A 24517-nucleotide genomic window follows, 5' to 3' on the forward strand; every position below is an offset into this window, starting at 1 on the left:
CAGCGACTGGACGACCTGATCCAGAGATTCTGGCGCAAGCTCACACACAAAGCCGACCACCATAAACAGGTACAGCAGAGACACACACCCTCTGGGGGTAGACATCAACAAGGGGAGCCCCTCGGGTCAAAACGAAAGTCAAGCACTAAACACGTGGCAGGGCCCGCCATTGTTACCAGGCGCGCCACGCAAAAGATCCCACGAGGCCCCATGAGGGCGGACAAACCAGGCCAGCCGCAGAGACCCCACCACCCCCCAAGGGAGCGAACAGCCTTCCACAGCCAAGAACAGCACAAACGGCACATCCATGCCCTGAAAAGGGAAAAACCAAGGCGCTCACTGGGTGTAAAGCACCAAGACCACCCACGACTCCAGCTCACCCAGCAACTAAACACTGGGACAGCAACACCGACCATCCATACAAGCAAGCAACCACACACAACTGCTTCCCGCAGGCCGCAGCCCCGTGACGCATGGAAGCAACTCCCAGCGGCACCACCGGCGGACCCGCTTGAACCGACCTCACGCAAGGGCATTGGCTAATAAAAACTACCTGAACTATCCATACAGCCCCAGGCACACCATACACGGGCATAAGCACGCCTAAATAACTGTGCATGTGGCTGAATTTGAACTCTCCGATCTTAGGGTTTATCATGGAAGGACTATGCTCAACCCCTGCAGGGAACTAGCTGACTGACGTGAGAGGTTCAGGACTCCATCTCTGGTATCCAAGTTCACCACCTTCTCGCATGATAATAACTATTGAGCACCTGTTTTGTGTTATACTCATAATTTAAAGTTTTCAGCTACAGAGCCTTGTTTAGCAGAGTGTTTTGTTTCTTTTATTACACAAGGGCTTTAGCTTAAATGACTGACATCTATAGGCTATATATATGGGCCTTAACGCCCCCCAGGGGTAGTTTCTGTATCGCACTGTCATGTATACTTTGAGGAGAGCTTAAACTAATCAAATGTACCCTAATCTCAATTCACAGTTAAACCCAGCCTGTATTACTCAGTTAGACTTTTACCTAAGAATGAACAACTGTTTAATCAACCTACTAACATAACTTTCTTAATGATATTAAACATGCTTTTGTTACACGACAAATTAACACTATTAAACAAAAAAATGAGGCATCATTACTCAGGAAATGTAATTGACCAAAGCTATCGATGTACAGACCCCTTATTGTAAACCGTTATTGCATTTCCCTCTCTTTGTTTCTGTACCCCATCTAATATGCTTCAATAAAAGAAAGATTGACAAAAAAAAAAAAAAAAATACATATTCAGGCTCTCTTATACTAGCTGGCTCCTTGTTTCTGACCCCGATTGTGTATAAAAAAAAAAAAAATTAAAAAAAAAGTTATACAAATAGAGGTTTATGCACTTAGCTGATCAATATAATTCCAACTCTGTAAGAATCAGAAAAAAAATGAAGGTCCGCAACACTGGAAAACCTCTAACGCAAATACACAAAACTACAACACAATCTTGAATGACTTAAAAATTAGATAATCTCACTGCGCCCAGTGATACTTCCACTGGGATTACCAACATTGTGGTTGTTAACGGACACATTTGTTCTCACGCAGTATGTTTGTCACTTGGTGACAAGCAGGAGGTTTGATGTAAAATTACCTCATTACAACAAACCATAAACATACTGGTCACGGGAACCCATGCAGCAGAATCAAAGTATAGAAGGAAGGGGGGGAGGGGGCATAAAAAAAATATATATATTTGTAAGCTTAAAACTTGCAGTACTACCCACATCAGGGATGAAAAGGTTCTGCTACTGCAGATTACATAATTTTTCCAATGATGACGTTCAATGGGGACCCAACTAAACAGTATGCTCCCCTCATCTGTATGAATCTTTGTTACCAGCACTATTTCCTGTAGGCCGTTTCACACCAGAATGTAAACTATAAAATTATTGTTCATTTTTGTGTATCATTGTGTTGGCCCTTACATTAGCTACTGGTTCCGCCACACTCTCCCTCACTTTCTTCAGTTTAAAAGAACACCTTTCGTGACAATCATGACTTGGTGTCTCAATAAAGGGCATACAAGTTCATATATATTCACATTGTACTTGCTAATCTGCTAGCAAATGCAGTTATGAAAGTCTTTACAAAAGGTTGACCTTCCTGGGCTTTATCACAGTGCTAATGTCATGCCTTTGGTATAGTAGTAAAGACTAAAACAACTGGGGCAGAGGGGCTGTATTTTCAGTTTCCCAAAAACCCACAGCTTTACGTGGTTATTTACTGAAATAAGAATTTTAAATGAAGTTAAAATTTAAGACCACAGTATCCAAACTGGAAGCATAGCAAACAGAAAAATGTTCTAGTTTAGCAATTTTGACCTTAAAGGAGCACTATAGTCACAAAAAACAACTTTAGCTTAATGAAGCCATTTTTGTGTATTGATCATGCCTCTGAAGTTTCACTGCTCAATTCGCTACCATTTAAGAATTAAATTCCTTTTGTTTCTGTTTATGCAGGGCTAGCCACACCTCCCCAACTGTGAATGGCACAGCCCGCATGAAAACAAAATGGTTTCACTTTCAATCAGATGTTAGCGTGTATCTTCTACTCTGTAAATTGAACTTTAATTACTTACAGGTCTCTCCTGCAGGGTCTAGAGCAGGAACTATAAGATTCTAAATTAAACAGAATTTGCAATAAAGGAAGTATAAACATTAGATGACTCTTTACAAGAAGTGCATTTGATACAGTTCCACATAATAGATTAGTGTTCAAACTCAAGGAAATCAGTCTAGGTAAAAATGCTTGTTTGTTGGGTAGAACATTGTCTTAAAAATAGAGTACAAAGAGTTGTCATTAATGGTAAATTTTCAAGCTGGACAGAGGTGGGAAGTGTTGTCCCTCAGGGTTTTGTTCTGGGACCCCTTCTATTTTACATGTTTATAAATGATCTTGAAAAGAAAAAGAAAAAAAAGCATTGAAAGTCATGTTTCAGGGTTTGCAGATGACACAAAACTTTGTAAAATAATACAATGTGAGCAAGATATTACTTTGCTGCAAAGGGATTTAGAAAGACTGGGCAAATGGCAGATGAAATTTAATGTTGAAAAATGCAAAGTTATGCACTTCGGTGTAATGAATACACAAGCAACGTATACCCTTAATGGAAGTGAATTAGGGATAACACATGAAAAGGACTTGGGAATTGTTATAGACAGCAAGCTATGCAACAATGTGCAATATCAATCAGCAGTGGCTAAGGCCAGTAAAGTATTGTCATGCATGAAAAAGGGCATTCATTCTCAGGATGAGAATATCATTTTGCCTCTTTATAAATCACTGGTAAGACCACATGAATATGCTGTGCAATTTTGGGCACCTGCTCTAAAGAAGGATATTATGGCACTAGAAAAAATGCAGAGGCGGGTTACAAAGTTAATAAAAGGAATGGAACATCAGCAATGAAGAAATGTTAAAAATTTAAACCTATTTAGTTTAGAAAAACGTCGCCTGAGAGGGGATATGATAACATTATACAAATATATTCGGGGCCAATACAAACCATTGTGTGGAAATCTATTCACAAACCGGACTTTACATAGGACACAAGGTCATGCGTTTAGACTGGAAGAAAGAAGATTTTGTCTAAGGCAAAGGAAAGGTTTTTTACTGTAAGAACAATCAGGATGTGGAATTCTCTGCCTGAAGAAGTGGTTTTATCAGAATCCATACAGATGTTCAAACAGCTACTAGATGCATACTTGCAAAAACAGAATATTCAAGGATATAATCTTTCAATGTAGGGTAATAACTGCTTGATCCAAGGATTAATCTGACTGCCATTCTGGGGTCAAGAAGGAATTTTTTCCTAGCTTGTTGCAAAATTGGAAGTGCTTCAACCTGGGTTTTTTTTGCCTTCTTTTGGATCAACAGCAAAAAACAAATGTGAGGAAGGCGGAACTTGATGGCAAGTCTCTTTTCAGCTATGTAACTATGTTAGGAAGGCTGAGCAAGTCACATGCAGGGAGGTGTGATTACGGCTGCATAAACAAAATGATTTAACTCCTAAATGGCAGTGAGACTGCATTGGCATGATCTACACACCAAAACTGCTTCATTAAGCTACAGTTGTTTTTGTAATTATAGTGTCCTGTCCCTTTAACAGTGTGGTGTGCACTCTTTAAATAGCTTCAGAGTTAGGTAGCATATCCACTCCAGCATACCATGCCGTGTTTAAATACATATCTCTTGGACTCTATATTTGGTGGTGGTGTCCATTTGTTGATGACAGAATTACTACAAACTCACCTTCCAATGAATTACGAAAACAGATTCTAAAAGGCAAAAAAGAGTGTCACATAGCTCCCACAATAAATATTTTACTTGTTCTACCTTCAGTATCTAATGTGTCTCTTCCATGCATATCTCATTACATTTTAAGTAGGTGCTTCTTGAGCCAGTAAATGTTCTATGCAACGTTCATTCTGCCACGCTAACTGCACACAGAGTGGAAAAATAATTTTATAGAGTTGGACATATAGTATTTTTATACTAATCTTGAGGAAACTGACAAATTGGTCAGAAGGATTGTCATGCTGCAGACTGACACTCCAACCTATACCAAGTAAATAGTGCAGAAAACAGGAGTACTGAGAATAAGTCTTACTGGCCCCAATACAGTTTGCAACATAGCTAGTCTAGGAAGCAAGCTTACTAGTGAGAATACTTCTAATGCAACAGATTGACCTTGGTCTTGGTAGAAAAGAGCTGCAATGTAGATCAAAACATGTATTTCATGTCTGAATAAGAGTAATGTCACTGCATGGGCACTTAAACGACCTGCAAAGAAACCATTACAACCAGCAGGGCAGTAAAGAAGTATTCCACAACTGCTTCTAGAACGTGCATCCAGGGAGTAGATATGGTGAAAGTATTGGGACAGATTATTCATAAATAGGGATCCAAGTCAAAAACAGGCAGGTTTAGAAAGCATTCAACAACCAATAAATAAATCCTTTAAAAAGACAACAGTCGGGGGCGGGGCCTGGCCGCCATGCTGAGCGGACGCACAGAGGAATAGCTCCTGAACAGCTACCCAATTTTAGCCCCTAAAAACCGGCAAAATCCTTACCCGATAAATGGCAGCTGTGCCCCGGTGCTAGAAGTAGCCCTGGTCCCGAGGAGAGGCTTGCCGCGAGGTTTTAGTCCCTCGGCAGGGCGATCCCCGTCACGCATGATGGAGACCGCTCGGACGGTGAGCGGGGTGGACGGCCGCTGCCCAGCTATCCTGCCCATCAGCGGTGCGGTAGAACCGAGGGGCTAGGCGGGTCTGGCCCTGTTCGCCCCCCCCCCCCCCCCGGGCCGGCGGGGGTGATCCCAGCCTCCACCCTGTGACCCATCAGAATGCCACGAAACCGGCAAGAGCCCACTCTCAATATGGCGGAGACCGCATGGCATGCAACTGCCGCTAGAACAGCTGGATGCAACCTCCTATCCCGATACCACACAGGCGGATAGCCGACTCAGAATGAGCGGGAACTGGCGATTAAGTGCCAAAGCTCCGCAAGTCAGCCAAAATGGGACATGATACAAGGCCTTGGACTACCCTACCATGCCGCTCAGCCTCCCACAGGGGGGGCAGAAACAAAAGACCTGATGACCTAAAGCCATGCTGGGACTCTTCTTTCATCCAAGACAGGCACCAGTCTGGACAACAAATGCCCAAAGAAGGAAACATCACCTCCCTACACAGACGCCCAATGGGACTATCACCAGAGTCATCAACCTTTCACACCATTGTGGCAGGCTGCACTGCACACTGACGGGCTACCCAGCATGCCAACGCGGACCATCACCGAGCAGACATGGGACCAACATGGGATGGACATTTTAAACAAGCGAAGTATAATCTCAAAGCGGACGCTGCTCGTGTTTTCACCATGATATGTCTGCCTAGCATATAACGGTTTTCACCATGATATGTCTGCCTAGCATATAACGGTTTTCACCATGATATGTCTGCCTAGCATATAACGGTTTTCACCATGATATGTCTGCCTAGCATATAACGGTTTTCACCATGATATGTCTGCCTAGCATATAACGGTTTTCACCATGATATGTCTGCCTAGCATATAACGGTTTTCACCATGATATGTCTGCCTAGCATATAACGGTTTTCACCATGATATGTCTGCCTAGCATATAACGGTTTTCACCATGATATGTCTGCCTAGCATATAACGGTTTTCACCATGATATGTCTGCCTAGCATATAACGGTTTTCACCATGATATGTCTGCCTAGCATATAACGGTTTTCACCATGATATGTCTGCCTAGCATATAACGGTTTTCACCATGATATGTCTGCCTAGCATATAACGGTTTTCACCATGATATGTCTGCCTAGCATATAACGGTTTTCACCATGATATGTCTGCCTAGCATATAAAGGTTTTCACCAGGATATGTCTGCCTAGCATATAAAGGTTTTCACCAGGATATGTCTGCCTAGCATATAACGGTTTTCACCATGATATGTCTGCCTAGCATATAACGGTTTTCACCATGATATGTCTGCCTAGCATATAACGGTTTTCACCATGATATGTCTGCCTAGCATATAACGGTTTTCACCATGATATGTCTGCCTAGCATATAACGGTTTTCACCATGATATGTCTGCCTAGCATATAAAGGTTTTCACCATGATATGTCTGCCTAGCATATAAAGGTTTTCACCAGGATATGTCTGCCTAGCATATAACGGTTTTCACCATGATATGTCTGCCTAGCATATAACGGTTTTCACCATGATATGTCTGCCTAGCATATAACTTTTCCACACGACATGTTTACCTAGCATATAGTTGTCTCTAGTCACAATATACGACCGACAAAATAATATAGTCTCAACTTAAGTTAAATTGTTTTAAGCAGTATGTATAGCCTGACTGGTACCCTTCTTTGTTACACCTGACTATGCTTACTCTTGTATTTACTTTAAAAAAAAAAAAGTGCAACGAAGCTTGAATCTGTCACCAAAGCAGAACCGACTACCGACTAATGTAACATCTATTGACAGCAATGAAACCTGTAATTATCTCTGCACTTTCAAAAAAAAAAAAAAGACAGTCACTTTTATTTAATATAATAATCCTTCCATTGTGATCTGAAAAGAAATTTATTTTTCTTAAAACAATATGTTAAAAAAATGATAAACACTTTTCCATACCTTAAGCCATAAACATGCATAAACAGTGTTTGAAAACATTCTCTATGGTCTTCCCTGCTGTACTCCCTACACTGAGGCAGGAAGGACTATGGAGAACAAGTCTACCATTTCTGTATGAAGGAACATGTAGTCTCTTCAAAACAAGAAACCAGCACTGAAAAACATTAAAAGAAGATTCAAAAACATGCTTTTCAATATTCTTCCTGTACAATGATATTGTGTATCTGCCTTTCATATGATTTCCAGCATTAAAGGAACACTATAGGGTCAGGAAAACAAACATTTATTTCTGACCCCATAGTGTTAAAACCACCATCCAGACGACCCCCCTCCCCTGTATTCGTATATATAGTAAACATTTACTTGTATTAAAGTATTCAAGTCTGCAGCTGCAGGCTCTGCAGTTGATCTGCCTGCATGCCTGACATCATCAGTAGTGATTCTGTGAGCCAATCACAATGCTTTCCCATAGGAATGGCTGAGACTGTCAAGGAGGCAGATCAGAGGCAGAGCCAGCACAAGTCATACACAGCCCTGGCCAACCAGCATCTCCTCATAGAGATCCATTAAATCAATGCATCTCTATGAGGAACGTTCATTGCCTCAATGCAGAGGGTGGAGATACTGAATTGCAATACTGCACAGTGTGCAGCACTGCCCCAGGAAGCACATCTAGCAGCCATCTGAGGAGTGGCCAGTGGAGTAATCCCTAGGCTGTAATGTAAACACTGCATTTTCACTGAAAAGAGCAATTACAGCACAAAAGCCGTCTACTCACCAAAACAAATGTAGTAAGCTGTAGTTGTTCGTAACTATAGTGTCCATTTAATTGTAATGGGAAATAAGCTCCTGAACCCCTCACAGTAATTTAGCACAATTGGGGAGAATGGTGCTACAGGCATAAAAGAAAAAAGAAATCTGAAAATTTGTACTAACCCAGAGGATTATGAGAAAAGCAAGTCATGTCTTTTACCTTATTACCTCTTTTGGATTTCACTACCACCTGTACGCTGATGACACCCAGCTATATCTCTCCTCCCCGGACCTCTCCCCTGCCGTCCTGCAACGTGTCACTGCTTGCCTTTCTTCCATCTCTGACTGGATGTCCTCCCGCTTTCTGAAACTCAATCTCTCAAAAACTGAGCTCCTTGTCTTTCCTCCTCCTAATACTGATCCTCATCTTTCGCTCTCCCTCCAAGTTTGTGGTACCAACATTAGTCCATCCTTGCAAGCGCGCTGACTTGGCGTCATACTTGACTCTGGTCTCACCTTTGAGCCTCACATCCAGCATGTTGCCAAATCCTGTAGATTCCATCTTAAAAACATAGCCCGCATCCGCCCCTTTCTTGCACCAGATACTACCAAGGAGCTTGTCCATGCTCTAGTAATTTCCCGCATGGATTATTGTAACCCTCTCCTGATTGGTCTTCCCAATAGCCGTACTGCACCCTTACAGTCCGTAATGAATGCTGCTGCTAGATTGATTTTCCTCTCTAGTCGTTTCTCTCACACCTCACCCCTCTGCCAGTCCTTACATTGGCTTCCTGTATGCTATAGGAGTCAATTCAAGGTACTAACTCACACCTATAAAGCACTGAACAACTCTAGCCCCTCTTATATCTCCTCACAGATCCATAGGTATGTCCCTTCTCGGTCTCTCCGTTCTGCCCGTGACCACCTCCTGTCCGTTGTCCACACTCGTACGGCCAACTCGTGCTTGCAGGACTTCTCACGGGCGGCTCCCTTCCTGTGGAATAGCCTGCCTACCGCCATCAGACTCTCCCCTAGTCTTGCATCTTTTAAGAAGTGCCTTAAAACCCATCTCTTTAGGAAAGCTTATGGCCTCCAAGACTAACCCTTACCTCACATACCTGTCTCTTGCCCTCTCCTAAAGGGCAGCCCACCTTATTTGATTGTAAATTCCTGTCCTAATGTGTTTTACACCCCACCTCCTATAGAATGTAAGCTCGTTTGAGCAGGGTCCTCTTCAACCTATTGTTCCTGTAAGTTTATTTGTAATTGTCCTATTTATAGTTAAATCCCCCTCTCATAATATTGTAAAGCGCTACGGAATCTGTTGGCGCTATATAAATGGCAATAATAAATAAATAATGTCTTTTCAGAAGGCGGTTGTGATGGCTGAATGTATAAATAAAATAAATATATGTCATATGTGTGATACCCTTCATTGGTTGTGTTTAAAATATTCTCACACCAATATGATGGTACCACTTTAAGTAAGAACTGCCTAATGTGCAAAACCCAAAAAGTATTATGCAGATTGCATGGTCCAGATTTGTAACGAAAACCCTGCATAAAGCAAATTAAATAGTGAGCCTCAACCATTTCAGTGTTAACTGCACACAATACTCCACAGTATGTGTATTGTAGAGATCAAATGTTTGCCATACATACATTCTGAAAGTGAAAAAAAATATATAAAAAAAAAATTCAAAAGCAGCATTCTGGGGAATGTAGTTCAGCAACAGCAGTAGGGTGGCTCTTGAACAGCACTGCTCGAAGAGCAAGTAAACAGGACAAAAGTAATCATGTGATCAGAGAGGGGAAACAAAACAGCAGGAATGATTCCACCACCTACATAAAGGGGCAGACAAAACCAAGCCATTTAGGAACACCCAGAAAGCAACAAAAATATTTATATATATTTATTACAGCTTGGTCTCCAGTTATCTTGAATTGATGAAAAGAAAGCATCCACAATCACTATATTTACAAAAATAAAATAAAATAAAAACACACACACACGTCCTAGTTCTGCACTAATTACCAAGAAACAGCATAAACAGCAGAGACAGTCAATGTGAGGCATAAAAGTAATACCTAGAGGGTAATTAAAAAGAGAATAAGTGATTACGCCAGTGACTGCAAATATTCATTTTCTGTTTAGTAGAAGCCATGCAAAATCCGGTCTAGAACCAGCAATATACACAGACTTGCTCACATTGGTCTTTTATTAAGCTGAGATGCCAGTGTAAGTTTATGAAAGTCACAAAACACATTTTGTTCTAAGGGGCTAGCCACTAAAAACAGGGTTGACTCCAAATTGAGTACAATCAGACCTTTGGTCAACTAGCAAAAGGTTATAGGATGCACTGCAAATGACATGGCAAGTTACCAAATTACATCAAACAAACTTATTGATAAGTTCCTGAGTGCAATCTTAATTAGAAATTACAGAACATTTAGACTATATCCTCCTACAAGCAGGCACTATGTTTTTCTTCTCAAAGGGATACTATAGTACAAGGAATACAAAGTTGTATGACTAGCACTATCGCTCCCCCCCCCCCACCCGCACTGTAAAAGGTTAATAAACCCTCACTGTACTTACCCGGTCTCTCACACCGGGCGCATTAGGCCATACCCATAGGAAACCACTGCTGCAGTGCTTTCCAATGGGTGTTTAACCAATGATGAATTTCCTCATGCAGAGTGTGAGGACATATAGCATCAGCTAGGAGACCAAAAGTAGCCCCAACAAGCAGGAAGTGCCTCTAGAGGCTGTTTTAACCTTGCAGTGTATCTAATGCAGTTTATCATTGCAGGGATACTGCACCCAGACCACTATAGTGCCTCTTAAAAAACATTTAACCATGTAATTTCACCAATTCACTGAATGTAATGCCAGTTGTTGTCAGTGTTCCAATACTGGACACTTAACCTATAGGGGTGAAAAAAAAAAATGTATTTATGACAACCAGCAGCCTTGATGACATTTGCAGATGTTCCTGGATAGAAATATGATTCTACAAACAGAGGGTCCAAGATTACTTACAGATTCCTTTTGAAGAAGATCTGTCATCCACAAATGTGAAAGTGACCAGATCGGTTTCAGGTAATATACAAAATGTAACCAACACACTGTGCTATTAACTAAGGAGCAAGAAAATAAACATACTCAGAGAAAAAAAAAAAAAAAAATTAATTACACATTTTGCATCGAATACCACTTGCAAAGTAAATGTCCACTATATTTTCAGGGTTCATGGGATATTACAGCAATCCTTTTTACAGCATTTGGAAACAAATTTATGGTTTGTGGGGAGGCCTAGTTTTCTTTATGGGTGCAAAAATTAATACAAAGGATACAATTTGCGCCCCTCTATAAAAATGGAAGAACCACTGTTTTAGAGCTTATGGCATAAAAAAATAATACTGCATACATATGCCAAGATCTCATAGCAGACATCAGTAACACAATTCAGAAACCAAAGCCTAGACTTACATTTGATAAACACACAGAAGGAATGGTAGGACACATATGTAAACATAATTAAATAATATTGTATTAATAGACAAGACAAAGAGGCAGAAATAGCTTTGAAAAAAGTGTTTATCACAATGTCTTTCGATATCCACATTAGTCATTGGACTCTCAGCGGATTTCTAGAGAAGATGTAATATTGACCTTGAATTCTTCCAGCTATTGCTGATGTCCATAAAGCAGAACTGTCCTTCCCCTTTCAAGGTCATTTAAACACTCGCTGTCTGATCAACTTAATTCCAATACAAAAACAAACACTGGGCCATACTACAAAGGCCTAGTACTAGTTATCTAATGCTATTCTCAATACATAGTGGTACAAATGAGAAATGTTTAAAGAATGATTATATCCATCCTTACCAGCTCCTGTGGGGGTAAACAAGAAAATGTATTTAGTTCAATTTTAAAAAGTTATTTCAAGCTCTACTATCACCTTTGGTGATTTGAAGTTGTCATGGTGCCTAGAGTTTGTATGTGCAGCTTTCCTTGCTAGAGCTGGCTAGGGAGTATATAATTAGAGTGACATGACGTCACTCCGTTCAGAAGCCGGCACACTGGCAACAAGGAGGAGCTTTGTCCTACTTGGGGAAGTATCCCCATGCAGGGCAAATCAACTAAGAGCTGAGGAGGAGCACAGGAGGACCCCAGCTGGATGTTACAAAGGTGTAACACCCACCTTGTTAATAAGGTCGCGGCAGGGGGGTGGAGGGCCAGGTAAGGCATGAAAAAAACCAAACCCTGCACAGAGTTTAACCCCTTTGTTGCCAGAGGTGTAACTCCACCTCCAGCAATGCCATGAGGTGTCATTAGCCAGCCTAGAACAAAGTTGAGAGCTGGCTAATGTCAATCCTATTTTCATGAAAACTGTGCCACTCATTGACAAAGCAGTCAGCATCGCCAGCGCCCCAAACATTAAGAGGAAAAAACATTGCTAAACTTTGTGCCCTGTTACCAGGTTAATTGGCCTGGGGACTCCTGGCATCATCAGTGGCTGTAGTGGCTATGATGCTGGGATCAACACTTTAACACTTAAAAAGGTAAAACAGGGTAAACCTTAAAGGGACACTAGTCACCTGAACAACTTTAGCTTAATGAAGCAGTTTTGGTGTATAGAACATGCCCCTGCAGCCTCACTGCTCAATCCTCTGCCATTTAGGAGTTAAATCCCTTTGTTTATGAACCCTAGTCACACCTCCCTGCATGTGACTTGCACAGCCTTCCATAAACACTTCCTGTAAAGAGAGCCCTATTTAGGCTCTTTATTGCAAGTTCTGTTTACTTAAGATTTTCTTATCCCCTGCTATGTTAAAAGCTTGCTAGACCCTGCAAAAGCCTCCTGTATGTGATTAAAGTTCAATTTAGAGATTGAGATGGCTAGGGCTGCATAAACAGAAACAAAGTGATTTAACTCCTAAATGACAGTGAAATTGCAGGGGAATGATCTATACACTAAAACTGCTTTATTTAGCTAAATTAGTTTAGGTGACTATAGTGTTCCTTTAAACAAAAATATGCATAAAGATTCCATGTAACCCTTCAAGTGTTGAAGCTAGAAATCCTCACACCATTTCACATTTATTTTTGTCATCCTAAAGCTGGCAGCTGAATCATTCAAACGTTAAAAACAAAAAAACACAAAAAAAAAAACTAAGTAATCATTGCAATTGAAATTAAACTCCAAATCATGGTGCAGAAGAGTTCACAATTTATTGACCTGTAACAATTCTCACAATCCAAACACATGGCTGTGCGTCAGGAGAAATTGTTGCTTCTCCAGCTTGTAATATTTAATTGGCTTCAGCATTTCATAAGCTTTTAAATCCCAACTTGCAGTTATTAATGTCAAGGTCTTGTATTGTGGTTAAGGAGTGGCATGCATGAGAAATTGTGTGGTAATACAGGTGACCCTCGGGGGGTGGGGAGGGGATTACATGTATACTTAAAAGTTGACTTATACTCTTGAAAAGCATTTTTTGGGACTACAGATACCTTTCTGCCCACCTCCCCCCTTTTGCATTAAAATAAACTGAAGGTAAATAAGGTTCTCATTTCCAGTCCCGGTATCCCTCTGCTGCAACCTCTCCCTTCAAAGATGCCAGTATGCCTTCTGACGTCTTTGCAATTTCCCCCAAACAATTGCTTCTCATAGATAAGCAATGATTTGAAAGGTACACATGCAGCAAAATACCGCGCTTCTCTAATAAAATGCTGCCAACAGCAGCATTTGATTCCCAGACCTGGGCTCAAGGAGGATGAGCTAATAGTAACTGCCATTAAGACAGCCACTAGAGGTGGATTTAACTTTGCAATGTAAACAGTGTAGTTTCTAGAAAACAACTGACAAGACCACTGCATTTAGATGAAGTGGTCTGTGTGACTATAGTTTTCCTTTAAAAACAAACATACTTGTGAGAAATGAGGAAAAATAGGGGAGACAAACATTCAAACATCATGCATTGTGGCAGTATTGGCGTCAAAATGTAAAATACAAACATTTGTAAAATTTTCAGGGTGAATTACTAAGCCAGGAAATGCAGAGAAAATGGCATATTTAATGGAGAACTCTAAGCAACCCAACAAAAACAACTTGCTGTAATGGTTAGTTTGCTTAATTCCATTTCCTGATCCAATACCAAAATGTTTGCGAACAGCTTAATATAAACCAAGCCTTCCTAGTGCAAGGGATCATCCCCATCATTAATAATAAAAAATAGTTTAGACTGTTGGAGTCAGGTTAGCCCAGCCATATCAGCAAATGTTCCCTGTATTGGACAAAAACCGTCAATGATAAATACGAGTTGATATCATTGATGCCATGAAGGGAAAAGTCCCTCAGCACTAGGAAGACTTTTGGTTTATATCAAAGACAGTTCCAGAGGGCAACCAACAGTTTTGCTTTCATCTTCAGAAGAGAACATATTAAAAGGTGATGTCCCCTAATGAGTAAAATGATTCTCCCTCTCTTTTTTTTTTTATATTATCATTTCTGATTATACAAAACCTTGGCCAGAAAGGGGGAAAAAAATAAATAAATAAATTCTGGACCAAATAATAAAAATATGAGTCTGTAAAATAACTGAAAAATAAAAATGTCTTAATTGTCATAGTATCTGAAAAAGTGAATTAAGCATGCATGAAACAAAAGTCAACATATCAGGTGTCACGCTAGCTTTTCTCAGGACTTTTGAGTAAAGTCTTAAAACGTCAACTTAGTTTTTGTTTCTGGTCTGCTTTAACAATAGCAGTGATACTGAAATAAATTCATGGATACACACATATACATTTAACGGATTAATGTTGGGAGGGGAAGGGGAGGGGGGAGGGAAGGGTTGGTGGATATGCTCAACCAGGTCTAGGAGTAATATATCCGCAACAATAACAAGCATGTATGCAGTGCAGCCCTTACCTGTAAATTTATCTTATTTTGTTAAATTTTTCTTGGTAACCATCGGTAAACAAAAAATACACCAAATTGCATTTATTTTGCAGTAGGGTATTTCACAAGCTATTTTTATAACCTGACACAGATATACTAATAGAAAAACCTGAACAATGCTTGAATACAATCCCCATAAATATGTTCTCATTTACAGATCTCTTATAACTGATGACTAATCTTTGCATGGCAGATTTAACAGTCTATTTCCCCACAATGCTCAGTCTTTTAAAAGAACACTCCCATGAAAAACATTAGGGCGTTCTATTGCGCAAATGCCCCAGATCTACAAGGCAAATGTAAATTCAAATTACTTACTGACTCAATCATCTGTCAAGCTGCTAAATAGCAAAGATAGTCATTCCCAGAACGGGCTACTTTGCAGTAGCAACCATGGAGAAGGCAGACACAATCTTTACCCAAAAGAACCTTACTCTATACATTGAACTGCGTGTGGTTTCACCACCACAACATATATTATATGTGCATGTACCTAATGGCATCACGTAACCTATATCTACATGGTTAATTGAACATTCCAAGCCCTACAAACACAACATCCCATGTAAGAATAGTTTGACAACTTATCTGGTGCCTGCAGGGTGCTAGTCACAACCTGTATTGCATCCTAGAAGCTTCGGCAAGCAGCTCCCATTAGGTCCACTGGGCTAAACCCCAACATGACAGATTGTCAGCTGATTGCACTGAGCCAATAAGTGCCTTTCTGCACCGCCAGAGATTCCCTGAGCAGGAAGCTCCCATTTTGAAAGCAAAATGGCAGAGCCCAGGGAAATTCCCAAACTTTTCTTAAACTTTGACTGTTTCTTTAAAGGACATGCCAAGCATCACCTGGAGTGGTTGGTTTAGCCGTGACCTGCCTACAAATAGTTTGGGTCAAGTCTTTCCTGCCCTCCCCTCCCCCCCCCCCTTATTTATGGGACTTTTTGTCATATGAAATCCACATTTTCACACAAGGGGTTTACCTTTGCTGCACTTTGTTGGATGGGCAGGATTAATGACTTGTTTTTCCACCATTATGCTCTTGAATGGGTATGATATGAAGACACACACTGAAAACCAAAACAAAACAAACAATCCACTGGTATGAAGTTACTTTTTTTTTTTTTTTTTTTTTTTTTTTTAAAGCAGTTAAAATTGAGTGCTTAACTAAAATGTGTCAATTCATGCATTGGAATAGAATGAAGGATTATTGGGAAAATCCATATTGCTTTACAAGCAGACCACATAGAAAAATCAGTTTTATGGCAACTATTCACAAACCAGTATCTTTAGATTTTAGTTTACAAAACATATCAAATGTAATGAAATCACAAAAGTGTCGAAGTCAAAATGGTTAAACTCTCAAGCTGTAGATCGCTTTAAAATCAGGACATTGGAACAGTCTGTCTGTACATGCATTCCCATAAATTTACAAACAAAATAAAAAAATTAAAAAAAAAAAAACTTCAAAAACAAGCCCACAAAACATCTATGGAATTAAAAAAAAAAAAAAAAAAAAAGTCTATTGTGAAAGGTGAATAGAATATAAGAGAAATACCCATAACAAACAATTGTTGCAAAGAAAAAAAAAAAAAAAACAGTTACGTTACCTCCAAACTGGTTAATTTTCTGGAAGTAGTAGAAGTGTAAGGTTTCATAATATACCCAACAAAGAAAGACATAGGGAAGCATAATTTTCGTTTCTCTCAACAACTCTGAGTGTTTATTTTGGTAACATAAGGAAGCAAAGTTTTGCTGGGCATAAAATACTCTACTATATCCTTTACATATGGCGAATTTATCTAGGAAATACAGAAGAGGAGTGATTGTTCAGACAGCTATGTAATTGCATGATTAAAAAGCAGATTTTAGTATAATTTTTATTTTTTAAATGTAACATGCAGTAAATAAAGAAATCAGAGGACAGACAGGGTTATTCCCAAACTTAATCCAAATAGAAACCGGCAGCAAAAACAGCCAAGTTCTGATTAGTGCAGATCCACTACATTTGCTACAGCCTTTCCATTTGGATTTAATTCACATAAAAATCTGAGTAAAGTGAATAACCCTGAGAATGTTCACAAGATATAAGTGATCAAATATAGGTTGTCAGAGTTTATCTGGCTTTAAGCACAAATGCAAGAGCACGTCACAGTTCAAAAACATAAAACACCAAGTCCACAAAAATAAAAATGTTAAAAAAATTTTAAAAACCACTGTCTCAACAGGGTTCATCACTAAAGTGTGAATTTGCAGGAAACTAAAAATGAATTTCAAATGTTAAAGGGACACTATAGTCACCTGAACAACTACAGCTTAATGTATTTGTTCAGGTGAGATCTATAGCTCCCTGCAGGCAATCTAATGTAAACACTGTATTTTCAGAGAAAATTCAGTGTTTACATTGATTGATAGGAATACCTCCAGTGGCCGTCACTCAGACGGCCACCAGAGGGACTTCCTATCATGTAGGGCCCTAAAGGCCCTGTACACGTCAGATGTATTAAAATACATCTGACGTGTGCAGGAGAGAGAAGGCACTGTGTGCGCGCCTTCTCTCTCCAACCTGTCAGAGAGGAGAGGGGACGGGCAAAAACCGCGAGCTGAGCTGTCAGTCAGCTCAGCTCGCGGCCGCGCACACCGCGCTCAGGACTTCATAGGGCAGCACATGCGCACAAGGGAGCAATGACGCTTCCAAATGGAAGCGTCTGATTGCTTCCTGCTCGCACCCGCCTATTTCGTAATTTTGACGAAATAGGGGGCGCAGCTTCACGAGGCTCCCGGCGCTGGAACCAGGTGAGTAAAAAGGCTTGGCTGGAGAGTCCCTTTAAGCCTCAATAATCAAATTAGGACATTCCAACAAGGTGATTCTGGAGAACGTATGGTGAATTTCAAATGTAAATAGCCAAACTAGAAAAAGTCTGCTATGCTTCACAGTCAGCTCTGGCCTTAAATATGAAATTACGCTTTAGTAAATAACCCTGTAAGTCATTTAAGTTTGTGATTCAGCTATTTTGGCTAAATAATTAAAACTGATCCCACAATTCACAGTTTACTGCAGGGCTCAACAAATCCCAGGCCCCAGTTCGCTAGGAATTTTGTCCTGGAGCCTAGAATTGGTCAGCCCATTCAGGGACAGTGAATATTCCAGCTCTTCTTACTCTACGCTCTCGCACGCCCTGCTGTTATGCCCGGATATGAAGTCACTCCAGCTCCTGCATCACACACTGGCGCATGAGAATGCAGAGCTTGATGTTCTCAGCAGCCACACTTGACACCAGCTCTCCAAAAAGGTAGGGAGGTTGGGTGGACTCAAATCAAAAGTGTGCATGTCTCTTTCTCTAGGTCACCAATCGCATGGGAAAGGAGTTTTTACTCACCTTTTTTTCCTCCTGCACTGTGGTGGTGTGTCTGTCTGTCTGTCTCTCTAGGTGACCGGCTCTCTCGCCCCCCTCCCCCGATCGCATGGGAAAGGAGTTTTTACTCACCTTTTTTCTCCCCATACTGTGCTGCTGCCATGGCTGAGAATCATTCTTGATGCTCTCAGCCAAGCCAATACTTTTCCATATAAGTGCAGAGAGTGTGGAGACATTGAATGTAGGTATGGCACTGGACTAAAAAGCACTTAGTGCAGCACTGAGATAGGAAGCACTTTAGTGGTAAGCTGAGTGACAGTCACTAGAGGTGTTTACATTGAAAAGCCTGGGGCAGGCTATAGACACCAGAACCACTATATTAAGCTGAAGTGGCTCTGGTGACTATAGAATCCATTTAAGAATTGTATTTTTGTCACTGAAAAGAATGCTTTGTTAGAAGCCAGTTTTGTGTTTTTTCTTAAACAAAACATTACTTTCAATGAAAAAAAATACAATTCTTAAAGGGACACTAGCCACCAGAATGACTACAGCTTAATGTAGTGGTTCTAGTGACTATAGCGTCCCTTTAAGGATTGTAATTTAGATATACGGGAGGTGAGAAGAGACAGGACATACATAAGCAACAATAAAATGTGTTAGGCACAGATCACTTGAAATACAGAGTAAGGTGGTCTACAATTCATACCACCATCCATCATAGAGTATAGTCTGAATCCACTCATACAGAGAGAAAGAAGTGTAAGATACAAAATATCCCTAGAACACCTAGTAGTATATGTAGAAAAGCACAGAAAAATATCAAAACATAACAAAAATTTAGATTCAATTATGAAGCATGGTTTATCTTGGTCCTTTTACCATATGAAATCTTGTAAACAGTTGGAGTGAGAGTATAAGATTGGAAAAGCAATGTAAAAATAAGCTCCTATGTGAGTAAAATATACATAAAAATCAGTCAACATAAATGTACATGCTCCAGCCGGGATTGCGTATAAGTGATCATAGACTTATCACTGGCTGTGGAACCCAGTTAGCAATTCATAAAGATTGTAGAACCATTGCTTGAGTTTCAACATCTGGGAATTAACACATAAGCATGCAGGCAAAGAGCAAGGAAACAAATTTATGAAAGGATCATATCAGGGAAAATCAGAAATGTTTTTGGTCAGTGGCATTGCTCGTTTAGCCAACTGCAAGCTAAAAACACATCTGTAATAAGCACTGTCATATGGTTACAGACTAGTTGTCTGCACAACATCAAGTGGCATTACAATTGAGAGGCAATAAGTACCAGGCTATTGGTAGGCAAAGGGAATAGAATCAGGCAGTAGTACTTACAAAGCAAGTGGGTAAAGCTAGTCAGAAGGGAAAGAACCAAGCTCAAAATCACTTCGTTAGAGTTGGTATTGGTCACAGATGATATAATGCATGTCAGAGTTCAATCACAGGACAAAAAATAAATTTCATAGGCAAAGAGTAAGAGGGAACATGAGAGCAAAATATTAAGAATACAGGTTAGCAGTGCATAAATGATGGCAACTACAAGTCAGATCAATCACATACTAGGTTTCAAGAGATAAACCTGCGTAGGAACTGTGCCAGCAAGCACAGGCAAGATGAGAATATGAGTGATCAAGAGCTATTGAGAAATATATCACAGGTTAAGGTCTGGCAATGAACTTAGTGTGTTGGAACAGGTAGTAGGCACACAGTTAAGGGGTTACTCACTGCCTATGGACTATGGGGATGCATCATCACAGTAAGATGTCAGCCATGTTAGCAGTGGGCAGAGTAGAAATGCAGGCAATGGGCAAAGAATATGAGGGGGAATCCCTGTGAAAAGGTAAAGAGATGTAACCGATAGGTCAAGTGGACTCACTAAAAGTCAATGAGTATAGTTGATAGTCAGAGCAAAGGATGCTAGCTGACTGCAGGTATTGTGATGAAGAATTGACTAAAAGTAGGCAGTGGGGAAGGTGATAAAGAATGGTAGAAGTAACAGTGTGTTCAGGTTGACTGAAGTCAAAGAGCAAAGGGAGACAATGTTTAAGAAACCAGGAATCAAACGAAAGGTTCCAGGCACATGGGCAACTTTTAAACAGTCTTTTAATAGATCAAAGATAGGCCAACATTTCGAATCAGCATTAAAGCTTTTTTCAAGCCTAATATTCCACATACTGTAACACATAAGGAATGTTATGCTTGAGTGTGCCCGTTCCTTACTTTTGACCGTGTCACCATTTCAACTTGTTTTTTGTGAGCACATGTCTGCTGACTGTTATGGAAGTGTGCAGTCCCTCCATGTATGTGCCGCCAAGTGGTGGTGGTGTCAGTGTGTCAGTCAGTAAGTGGTGGTGGTGTCAGTGTGTCAGTCAGTAAGTGGTGATGGTGGTGTCAGTCAGTAAGTGGTGATGGTGGTGTCAGTCAGTAAGTGGTGATGGTGGTGTCAGTCAGTAGGTGGTGTCAGCGTGTCAGTCAGTAAGTGGTGGTGGTGTCAGCGTGTCAGTCAGTAAGTGGTGGTGGTGTCAGCGTGTCAGTCAGTAAGTGGTGGTGGTGTCAGCGTGTCAGCCAGTAAGTGGTGGTGGTGTCAGCGTGTCAGCCAGTAAGTGGTGGTGGTGTCAGCCAGTAAGTGGTGGTGGTGTCAATGTGTCAGCCAGTAAGTGGTGGTGGTGTCAGCCAGTAAGTGGTGGTGGTGTCAGCCAGTAAGTGGTGGTGGTGTCAGCCAGTAAGTGGTGGTGGTGTCAGCCAGTAAGTGGTGGTGGTGTCAGCCAGTAAGTGGTGGTGGTGTCAGTGTGTCAGTCAGTAAGTGGTGATGGTGGGGTCAGTGTGTCAGTCAGTAAGTGGTGATGGTGGGGTCAGTGTGTCAGTCAGTAAGTGGTGATGGTGGTGTAAGTCAGTAGGTGGTGTCAGCGTGTCAGTCAGTAAGTGGTGGTGGTGTCAGCGTGTCAGTCAGTAAGTGGTGGTGGTGTCAGCGTGTCAGTCAGTAAGTGGTGGTGGTGTCAGCGTGTCAGTCAGTAAGTGGTGGTGGTGTCAGCCAGTAAGTGGTGGTGGTGTCAATGTGTCAGCCAGTAAGTGGTGGTGGTGTCAGTGTGTCAGTCAGTAAGTGGTGATGGTGGGGTCAGTGTGTCAGTCAGTAAGTGGTGATGGTGGGGTCAGTGTGTCAGTCAGTAAGTGGTGATGGTGGTGTCAGTGTGTCGGTCAGTAAGTGGTGATGGTGGTGTCAGTGTGTCGGTCAGTAAGTGGTGATGGTGGTGTCAGTGTGTCAGTCAGTAAGTGGTGATGGTGGTGTCAGTGTGTCAGTCAGTAAGTGGTGGTGGTGTCAGTGTGTCAGTCAGTAAGTGGTGGTGGTGTCAGTGTGTCAGTCAGTAAGTGGTGGTGGTGGTGGTGGCAGTGTGTCAGGCGGTGATCTGATCCTGTCTCAGTGATTACAATGAGTGTGGGAGGCCCGGGGCCCATACAGCGGGTCACTAGTCCCGGTCCCCAGCCCTGGGGAGAGTGGGAGCTGCAGTGTTCCCTCACCTGCTCCAGCTCGGTGACTCCCGCCGCTCCGCGTCCAACACTGCCAGCCCGGCCCGCTCCTATCTTACTGTCGCCTCCCCAGGTTGCCTGGCAGCGTCATCGTGACACGAATCGCACGAGGCCGCCCCAGCCAATAGCGGAAACGGCAGAGCGCAACAACGCGAATGACGGGTCAGACGTACTCGCCCACGCCGCTAAGCACGCCGGGAGTCGTAGTCCCTCGTTGCTCCGCCCACTTATTTGTTTTTAAGCGCACATGGACCGCCTATATCGCGTGCACTTCATCAACCAATGGGGTGCGGGCATCATGACTTCCGCTCAGTTCCTCCCGTTACTATGGCGACCAGGACTCTTCCTCAGCCATGGTGTGAATGGCTTCCTTTGTCGTCAGTTTGTACAGGATCAGCTGGAACCCATTTAATTCACTATATTTGTCATTTACTGAGGGGCTCAAGGGGAGGCCCCCAGCAGCAGGGAGACCTGGGAATTCCCAGATTGTCATCATCACAACCACATGGTGAATGGGCAGGATATCTAGAGCTGCTTCCTAGGGCAGAGTGTCATAATAGCATTCACTAACCTGCAAATTGAGCTGAAAATCACATATTATTACCTAGTAATTTACAATAAATAGTGTAATTAGAAGAGGTTCTATGATTTCAGTACGGCTGTTTTAGCCTTAAATTGTAAATTCATGTTAAATTCCCCAAAATTCACATTTTAGTGAGTATCCCTGTGTAAATCATCCCTCGCCCATCCTTTTTAAGTTAATTTATTGCTGTCAATGTCACTACTTCTCTGACACCCTGTTTTGCTAAATATCGTCTCTTTCCATCGCCCCATTTTATAGTGAATTACGTTATATCTAGATTGAAAAGAGGCTCAAGCCTGTCAGGTGAAGCCTTTCACATATCTCTGTTTTATGCTACTGATCCAAAAGATCTATTGGGTCAATATAATCCCCTTCATTTTATATCTCATGTCATGGGATTTAAAGTCCATAACAGTATTCATTCAGACATCATATATTGCTATTTACTCCCTTTTAATCCTTTAAGCTGGTCTCCATTTTATTTTCTTCTTTATGTAAACAAGCGACCAATAGATAACTAATGGGTCGACTAGATATGCCACACAAGTCCATGCCTGCTAGCTGTGGGAACACGAACAGAAAAGAGAGAATGTCAACCTGCACAAATTCTATTGATGATGAACTTAGCAGCCCGACACTCAAAAGCCAACCTGAAACTCAACTAGCCACTTCCCAGGCCTGAACACACCCAGTGAGCCGCCAATGTAATTTAATTTGCACGTTGTGATGACAGGAGCATTGCTAAGTTTTAAAACCAACTGGGGCTTTGCTCTATATTAAAATGCAACAAGTACTTCATTAAAGGAACACTCCGGGCACCGTAACAACTTAATTGAAAGTTAGTTGTTATGGTTCGAGTACCTATGAATAAGTGCTAATTGTTCATCATGAAACATGTAAGGTGAAAGATTGTGTATTTATATATTTTTCTGGGCTAGAACCTTTTAAAGTAGATTATATACAGTGATGTGGTTTTAGTAATGATCTCTTTTCTATTTATACTTTACTAATATATGCTTTTTATATATGTTTTATATTTACATCAAAGTCCTTGAGTGTTAGCTTTCTATTTTTGTGATAGTTGTGATGCTGGAGTCTTCATTTATCTCTCCCCCGTCTTCTAGATTGGGCGTCTTTTTTCAACACGCCTACACTGTACTCCAGCCTTGGCCATGGACGGGCTCAGGGCCCTGGAAAAAAAAATCTATGCCAGCCCCATAAGTCATTGCGCCATATATTGTCGCAATATATATATATATATATATACATATATATATATATATATAAATCCAAATGAAATAGGCTGCTCTCCGGGCTTAAAAGTTCCAAATTTTATTCAAAGTTGATTAAAATAACGACCAACGTTTCGGTCCCCGCTCGGGACCTTCTTCAGGGTCAAATTTCAACAGGACAATACATCTTAATAAAAATACTGACATTATATACCATTGCTAATCAAGGAAATAACTCACCAGAGTGTTTACCGCCGAAACCGCCATCACCAAGTGCACTTCCGGGTATGCGTGCGCACCTCTATGCGTGCCCCGCCTCCCATCACGTAATCATGCGTGCTTAGCCTCCTGAGTGACCGAGAACTACGGTTACCATAGTAATGTGTAAACGATTGTGGTTTATGAATGAATTTAACCATCTGTTCCCATATAAAAATTACTGTAAGGGGAACACTATTATTAAAGGACCACTCTAGGCACCCAGACGACTTCAGCTTAATGAAGTGGTCTGGGTGCCAGGTACCTCTAGGATTAACCCTTTTTTTTATAAACATAGCAGTTTCAGAGAAACTGCTATGTTTATAATGAGGGTTAATCCAGCCTCCAAATCCTCTAGTGGCTGTCTCATTGACAGCCGCTAGAGGCGCTTGCGTGCTTCTCACTGTGAAAATCACAGTGAGAGCACGCAAGCGTCCATAGGAAAGCATTGTAAATGCTTTCCTATGCGACCGGCTGAATGCGAGCGCGGCTCCTGCCGCGCATGCGCATTCAGCCGATGACGTCGCGATCAAGATGGAGAGGAGGAGGAAAGCTCCCCGCCCGGCGCTGGAAAAAGAGGTAA

General features: G+C 41.3%; 1 protein-coding gene across 2 annotated transcripts in view; it reads right to left on the reverse strand.

Moving 5' to 3' along the window:
• Nucleotides 1-22009, reverse strand: part of ADIPOR2 (adiponectin receptor 2) — a 125174-nt gene extending 103165 nt beyond the window's left edge. The window contains exons 1-2 of one of the 2 annotated variants that reach the window (XM_063447659.1): nt 21853-22009; nt 15940-16026 (exon numbers count right to left, since the gene is read on the reverse strand). In XM_063447659.1, the coding sequence (XP_063303729.1) occupies nt 15940-15991 (52 nt within the window). In that variant the 5' untranslated portion in view covers nt 15992-16026; nt 21853-22009. The remainder of the gene's footprint in view (nt 1-15939; nt 16027-21852) is intronic. The other variant, XM_063447660.1, reaches the window with a different exon arrangement.
• Nucleotides 22010-24517: the final 2508 nt, after the last annotated feature.

This window comes from Pelobates fuscus, chromosome 3, assembly GCF_036172605.1.
Source record: "Pelobates fuscus isolate aPelFus1 chromosome 3, aPelFus1.pri, whole genome shotgun sequence".
Lineage (NCBI taxonomy): Eukaryota > Metazoa > Chordata > Amphibia > Anura > Pelobatidae > Pelobates > Pelobates fuscus.